The sequence below is a fragment of the Myotis davidii genome, unplaced genomic scaffold (assembly GCF_000327345.1).
Source record: "Myotis davidii unplaced genomic scaffold, ASM32734v1 scaffold78, whole genome shotgun sequence".
Classification (NCBI taxonomy): Eukaryota; Metazoa; Chordata; class Mammalia; order Chiroptera; family Vespertilionidae; genus Myotis; species Myotis davidii.
In genome coordinates, this window is record NW_006290305.1 from 1561810 (window position 1) to 1569997 (window position 8188).

General features: G+C 38.0%; 1 protein-coding gene across 2 annotated transcripts in view; it reads left to right on the plus strand.

Annotated features, from left to right (window-relative positions):
• Positions 1-8188, plus strand: part of TXNRD3 (thioredoxin reductase 3) — a 37487-nt gene that overhangs the window by 16152 nt on the left and 13147 nt on the right. For both annotated transcript variants that reach the window (XM_006763227.2, XM_015563573.1), the window contains 4 exons: positions 961-1186; positions 1661-1753; positions 5821-5897; positions 6827-6983. In XM_006763227.2, the coding sequence (XP_006763290.1) occupies positions 961-1186; positions 1661-1753; positions 5821-5897; positions 6827-6983 (553 nt within the window). The remainder of the gene's footprint in view (positions 1-960; positions 1187-1660; positions 1754-5820; positions 5898-6826; positions 6984-8188) is intronic.

Below are 8188 nucleotides of genomic sequence, written 5' to 3' on the forward strand. Positions count from 1 at the left end.
CTTTTTTTCTTTTTCTTTTTTTTTTTTTTTTTTCTGGGCCAGCTTTAGCTCTGAGGCTCCAGCTCTTAGGCCTCCGCTCCTGAAAGCAGGTTTCTGGTTTGTTTGGGTTCTAATCGAAACTCTGTATCAACTCCAGCTCTGAGATCCCAGCTCCGTGAAAGCTGGTTTCTGGGGTTTTTTTTAGCTTCTATATTTGTTACAATGTTTGAAACTGCAGGCTCAGAGGCCTGAAGGCAGGCCGGAACGTTGCAGTCCTCCGTAACTGAAGCAAGCAAGCCTCATGGTAGTTTCAAGCTGCCTGGCTGCCGGCGGCCATCTTGGCTGACAGTTAATTTGCATATCTTGCTGATTAGCCAATGGGAAGGGTAGTGGTCATACGCCAATTACCATGTTTCTCTTTTATTAGTGTAGATATATTTTATTGATTTGTTTACAGAGAGGAAGGGAGAAGAATAGAGAGTTAGAAACATCAATGAGAGAGAAACATCGATCAGCTGCCTCCTGCACACTCCCCACTGGGGATGTGCCCACAACCAAGGTACATGCCCTTGACTGGAATTGAACCTGGGACCCTTCAGTCTGCAGGCTGACGCTCTATCCACTGAGCCAAACCAGTTAGGGCAAGAAATACATTTTTTATTGTGCTGTTAGTACTCAGGTGAACACACACACATATCCAAAACTAACAAAATAGTATTTCCTCTTATCACATATAATGTAGTCTAACATTTTCTGTTCTGTTTTTTAAAAAACGTTGCTTGTGACCCACTAATTTGATTTTGAAAAAATGGAGGTGTACTTCCTCGTCCACAGGAGAAACTATTACAAACCTCTAAATTCTTCTAGTGTTCCTTCATTCAAGCCCCAAATTGCAATTCAGTTAACAAAAGACATTGAAACCTAAGTAACTCATGTAATTTTTATTGCCTAGGTGTTCTTTTTCTTATTTTTATTTTTCAGTGATGACCTTTTTTCTCTGCCTTATTGCCCTGGCAAAACATTAGTAGTTGGTGCATCTTATGTGGCTCTGGAATGTGCAGGATTTCTGGCTGGTGTTGGCTTAGATGTCACAGTTATGGTGCGTTCAGTCCTTCTTCGTGGCTTTGATCAAGAAATGGCAGAGAAAGTAGGTTCCTACATGGAGCAACATGGTGTTAAGTTCTTAAGAAAATTTATACCTGTGATGGTGAGTCTGAATGACATTTGGAATTCCTTTTATTTTCTTTTTATCCTCTCTCTCTTTAGCTTTTTATTTTACTCCTCCTCCATTTTATTAAATAAATTGGTCTGTACTCAATAGCAAACCTTGCAGACAATGTTCCCACCCTGGATCTACAAAACTGGCCTCCTTTGGTCCCGGTCCCCTCCTCCTCTGATATGGTGGTGTCCTTCCTCCTCTCAGCTCGGATTTCCTCTTCTCTCACTGTTCCCCTCACCTTCTCTCACCTTTTCAGGGGCATCCCCTCTTCAGCTAATTGTCTTCTTTTTTTCCTCTATCATGATGGCCTGCAGTTTTTCTCATCTTTAAACAAATAAGCCTTCCCTTCCCTCTCTGCCTTTCTGGCTGGGTCCCTATACACCCACACTCACATGTATACCCTAGGACCATTTTTTTTTTGTTCCCTTTAGATAGAATCATTACATTGTTTATCCTTACTAGGTTCAACAGTTGGAGAAAGGTTCACCTGGGAAGCTGAAAATAGTGGCTAAATCCACTGAAGGACCAGAAACTATTGAAGGAGTATATAACACAGTAAGTTTTTATTTTATAAGCAGGAAGTGGTTGAACACACTCATAAATTAGCACAGAAGAAGCTTATGGGAACATTATAACAGCTTAACATTTTTTGGATTCTTTGTTAGAGTTTAATAAATATGGAAGGTAGTTTGTTGACATTTGATAATGGTATATGAAGAATACCATGCTAAAATACATGTGTATGTGTAACTATACATAGAACAAAATATGGAAGCACATATACCTGACTGTTATTAGTACTTTGTTCAGGGGCATTAGATATCTTACACATTTCTGCATTTGAACATTTTTGCAATAAAAAAATGAATCTATCCTATATAATAAAACCTATATAATATGCAAATAAATCCTATATAATATGCAAATTGACCAAACAGCAGAACGACCAGTCACTATGACTGCACTTATGACCAGGGAGCAAACACTCAATGCAGGAGCTGCCCCCTGGTGGTCAGTGCGCTCCCACAGGGGGAGCACCACTCAGCCAGAAGCCAGGCTCAAGGCTGGCGAGCGCAGTGGTGGTGGCAGGAGCCTCTCCCGCCTCTGCTTCAGGCAGGCGGTAAGGAGCAAGGGGTTCCAGGCTGCAAGAGGGTGCAGGCCAGTCTAAGTGTTCACCCCCCCACCCCGAGTGCATGAAATCATGCACCAGGCCTCTAGTTTTATAATAAAGACAATAAATATATTTTCAAAAAACAAATAATATGAAATATCAAAAAAGGTGAACATTCCATGGATTATTTTGGATGACAACAATTCTAATTTAAATTGCTGGTGTTTGGATGACAACATTTCTTTTGTAAAGTTTATAGTTTTAATACAAACTGTACATATATGTTTTATATACTCTTATACACTTTTTTTAGTTAAAAAAGGAAATGTAGAGAGTCAAAGTAAAAAATATATTAGAAAATAAAAGCTCTTATTTGATCATTTATTCTTAGATTATTTTGAGTTTTCTTTGTACCTATTCATATTATTTGTGAATAACCACAGTGTATTTCTCTTTTCCACTGTCTTCCTCATTACTTCTTTATCTTGTATAAGTACACTGCTAGCTCGGACCTCCAGTACAGTGCTAACCAGAAATGGCCATAGCAGCCATGCTTGTCTTGTTCTCAATATCGAAGGAATGTATTCCGTTTTTCCTTATTTAAGAATAATGTTTTTGGTAGTGTTTTGCTATAGATTCTTAATCAAGTTAAAGAAATTCTTTTCTGGCCCTAGCCGGTTTGGCTCAGTGGATAGAGCCTCAGCCTGAGGACTGAAGGGTCCCTGGTTCTATTCTGGTGAAGGGCACATGCCCACTCGGGTTGCAGGCTCAATCCCCAGTAGGGGGCGTGCAGGAGGCAGCAATCAATGATTCTTTCTCATCATTGATGTTTCTCTCTCTCTCTCCCCCTCTCCCTTCCTCTCTGAAATAAATAAAAAACATTTTTAAAAAAAATTCTTTTCTGTTTCCTGATGCTAAGGGTTTTTGGTTATTTTTGATGTTTTTTTAAATCATAAGTGTATGAGTTCAGTTGTAATAGTTCCTTTTGTAGCTGTTGATAATCAAGTTTTTTAAAATTTGTTAATGTGTTGAATTATATTGATTTTCTAATCTTCAATCAACCTTTTATTCCTGATATAAAGGTGCTATTTATATGCTGTTTGATTTGTTTATTTAGAATTTTTGCATTATATTCATGAATCATTGGCTTATAATTTCCTTACACATATTGAAATGTTCAGATTTTCTAACTTCTGATATTCTAACTCATGAAAGAAGTATGGAGTATGTTTCCTCTTTTCTGTTCTCTGGAAGAATTTATGTGATATTAGAACATTCTTTGTTTGCTAGAATTCACTGATGCAACCATCTGAATGTAGAATTTTCTGTGAATATATATATTTTATAACCACTGATTCATTTTTTTTAACAATCAAAGGCTGTTTAAGGCTATTTTTTTCTTGAGTTACTTTTGACTAATTACATTTTTCTAAGAATTAGTCCATTTCATCTAGATTACCAAATATATGGGTATAAAGTTACATATTCTTTAGTTTCTCTCAGCAATATATCATCATTTTTCTCTAGAGGTCTTTTTTATATTTTGCTAAATTTATCTTTAGTATTTTATGTTTTTTAAGGTATTGTAAATGGTATTTAAATTTTTTAACTTTAGTATTAGTTGATAGTATATAGAAATACAAATGATTTCTGTATATTGATCTTGTGTAGAGTCTTAGGATTTATGTCTCTATATAAAAATCAGTTTGGTTTCTTCTTTCCAATCTACATGCTTTTTGTTTCTTTTTCTTGCTTTGTTGCACTGGTTAAGAACTCCAGTATAGTGCTGAGTAGACATTGTGAGTGCATATCCTTATCTGACACCAATCTTAGGGGTGATCCTAAGCATTCGGTCTTTTATGATTGCTAGGATGTAAAGCTGTTCTTTTGTTTACAGATGCCTTTTATCAGTTTGGGAAGTTTTCTTTTATTCTTAGTGTGCTGAGGATTTAATTAGAATCCTCAAGGGTGTAAAGTTCTGTCAAATGCTTTTCCCACATCTGTTGGGATGATTAATTTGTTTTCTCCTTTATTCTGTTAAAATGATGAATTACATTGATTTTTGCACGTTAAATCAAATTTGTATTTTTGGAACAAACCTCACTTTGTCATGATCAATTATCCTTTTTAAATATTGTTATATTTGATTTGCTAAGATTTTGTTAACGATTTTATATCTTATGTTCATGGAAATATTGGCTTATAATTTTATTTAAATATCCTTGTTTGATTTTGGTGTCAGATGTTTATGCTGGCTTCATAAAAAGGAGTTGGGAAGACTCCTTTCTCTTTTTTCTGGAAGAGTTTGTGTACCACTAGTGTTATTGTTTACTTGTGTGTTCAATTGACTTTACAAGTGAAGTCATTTAGGTCTGGAGTTAATTAATAGGAAGTTTATAAATTGTGCATTCAGTTTCCTTAATGAAAATAGGGTTTATTAGCTAGGGCTAGCATAACAAAATACTACAGATAGGGTGGCTTAGGCAAAGGAAATTTAATTTCTCACAGTTCTGGAGGCCAGAAGCATGGGACCGAGGTGTCAGTAGACCTGGTTTCTTCTAGGCCTCTCTCCTTGGCTAGCAGGTGGCTGGTTGCCGTCTCTCTGTCTTTATGTGATTGTTCCGGACTCCGTATGTGCGTGTTCTAATAAGGACTCTAGTCATGTTGGATTAGGCCCTGCCCTAATGGCCTCATTTTATGCTACTTACCTCTTTAAAGGTCCTGTCTCATTCTAATCAGTCACATTTTGAGGTGTCAGGTATTAGGGATTAGGTATTGGGAGTTAGGTCTTCAACACATGAATTTGGGTGGGGGCATAATTCAGCATGTAACCAAGCCTTATTCAGATTTGTGTGTAAGTTTGATAAATTGTGTCAAGGAGTCTCTTTGTGGGATGTAATGTACAGCACGGTGACTGTAGCTAATAATACTGTATTGTATATTTGAAAGTTGCTAAAAGAGATCTTAAAAGTTCCCATCATAAGAAAAAAATTTGTATAACTGCGTGGTGATGGATGTTAACTAGACTTACTGTGGTGATCATTTCACAATATATACAAACATCAAATTATGTTGTACACCTGAAGCTAATATGTTATATATCAATTATACCTCAATTAAAACTGCACTTTGACCTCAAAAAAAGGAATCTACTTAATCTGTCAAATTTATTGGCATAGGGCATTCATAATAGTTATTAGTATTTTAATGTCTGAAGGATCTATAGCAGTGGTTCTCAATCTTCCTAATGCCGTGACCCTTTAATACAGCTCCTCATGTTGTGGTGACCCCCAATTTCATTGTTACAAATGGAACATAATTAAAGCATAGTGTTTAATCACAAAAACAATATGTAATTATATATGTGTTTTCTGATGGTCTTAGGCGACCCCTGTGAAAGGGTCGTTCAACCCCCAAAGGGGTCATGACCCATAGGTTGAGAACTGCTGATCTATAGTGATGTTCCTGCTTTCATTCCTGATATTGATAATTTATCTCTCTCTAAATATAGGTTTTATTAGCAGTTGGCCGTGAGCCCTCTACAAGGAAAATAGGCTTGGAGAAGATTGGTGTTAAAGTCAGTGAGAAGTATGTACCTGTGGGATCATTGCACTATTGATGCACAAAGCAAAATGTTTCTACAGATCACCTCTTAAAATTCTCTTTTAATTACTAAGTTGCAACATTTTTAAATGCTTTAATGTTATTTTATAGTAAACTAGAGGCCTGGTGCATGACATTCATGCACGGGGGAGGGGGGTGGTTACTCAGCCTGACCTGCGCCCTCTCACAGTCTGGGACCCCGCAGGGAGCGGGCCTAAGCCAGCATTTGGACATCCCCCGAGGGGTCCTTAGCACTGCCACAGAGGCGAGAGAGGCTCCCGCTACCACCGCTGCGCTCACCAGCCGTGAGCCTGGCTTCTGGCTGAGCAGTGCTCCCCCTGTGGGAGCGCACTGACCACCAGGGGGCAGCTCCTGTGTTGAGCATCTGCCACCTGGTGGTCAGTGCAAGTCATAGTGACCAGTCGTTCCACTGTCCGGTCAATTTGCATATTAGCCTTTTATTATATAGGATACTGTCCCAGCTCTATTATCAATTTTTTTCATTAATCAATCAGTAACTCTTTATTGTGTGCCTTAAAGAGCTCATGCATGATTTTAAAAAATAAAATTAAAACAATTATTTTTTCACCTACTGTCTGAATTAAAGTAAATTGTATATCCTTGGTCAGGCAAGGAGAAAAATTTCAAAGCTCTGCATGAAATTCTGGGGGAAATCTGGGAATATCCTCGACATCCAAAAAATGAGCATAGCTTCATCAATCAGCAAGGTGTTTCCTTTTGGAACTACAGATACCTTTGTTATTATAAGTCGTTGGTACAGACAGGTGATGACTGAGGTGCATGAGTTCTAAGAGAGAGGTCTTTTCTTTATGTACTTAGTTCTCTTGGAATAGTGCTAGTCATCCAGCAGTATAGAGCTAGTCATATATATATTTACTTTCAAAATCGAATAGGAGTGGCAAAATACCAGTCAACGACATGGAACAGACCAATGTGCCCTATGTTTATGCTGTCGGAGATGTCCTGGAAGGTAAACTTGAGCTCACTCCCGTCGCTATACAGGCAGGCAAGCTGTTGGCTCGAAGACTTTTTGGGGGTCGTTCAGAAAAGGTGCGTTTCTTACTGTTGTTTTTGAGATAATATCTAAATAAAAATTTTGACTTAAAAAATCAGTACAAATAAAACTTATGTGCTTGTTTTGCAAGTAAAGGGTTCCTCACAAATCATTTGCAGTTGACTTATTATTTACTAATGGTTTTCAAAAATATTTTTTAAATATCTGTATGTGCAAGATGTTGTGCTGGGTGATATACAAAGGATTCATATGGTTCCAGTACCAAGGGCTTATAGGTAGGTGAGGGTCCTGAGTAAGAAGAGAGAGGAGCAGTTAATTCTGACTGAAGAGATCTAAAGAGGCCTCCCAGGTGGATGGTTGCACTGTCACAGAGTAGGAGGGACACTCAGAGTGGATTGGAATGCTGGCCCTGGCTTCATTGCCTGCTTCGTGTGTGAACCTGGTCAAGTCGTTTCACTTTCCTTCACCTCAGTTTCACCATCTGCAAAGCTGATGGTTTGAATTAGGTGATTACTACAGTCTTCTCCACCTTTCACAGTCTTTTCTTTTTCTAAAGTAAATCTTTATTGTTCAGATTATTACAGTTGTTCCTCTCCCACCCCCCATAACTCCCCTCCACCCGGTTCCCACCCCACCCTCTGCCCTTAACCCCTGCCCCACTGTCCTCATCCATAGGTGTGCAATTTTTGTCCAGTCTCTTCCTGCACCTCTCAGATGATTGTGATGTTATTGATCAGTGGTTACACTTAGAGTACCAAGTGTCTAGAAGGTTATATAGAAAAACTTTTTTTAGTATGAGTTTGGATTTATCAGGAGAGAGTTACATTATCAATTAGTAATGTCTGCCATAAGCATGGGAATAGAGAACGGCAACATTGATCAAATTATTAATGATTCATTGATTTATTTAAAAATATTTATTGCGTACTATGTATCAGGCCCCATGGACAGAGTGAAGACAGTGAAAATCCCTATCTTCATGGAACTCACATTCTAGCTGTATAGACAATTTTAAAGTAAACCAATAAACAAGGCAATCTATGTAGTGATAATTTTATATAGTGCTACAAAGGCAATGAAGGCAACAAACAGGTGACGCAGAGTAAATGGAGATGGCTACTTCCAACCACGTGGTTAGGGAAAGCTTCTCCACTGAGGTGATGGCTGGGCTGAGACCTGAAAAGTGGAAACAACTCAGACATATTATTACTAAGGGCACAACCTTTCTTCAGAGGGAACA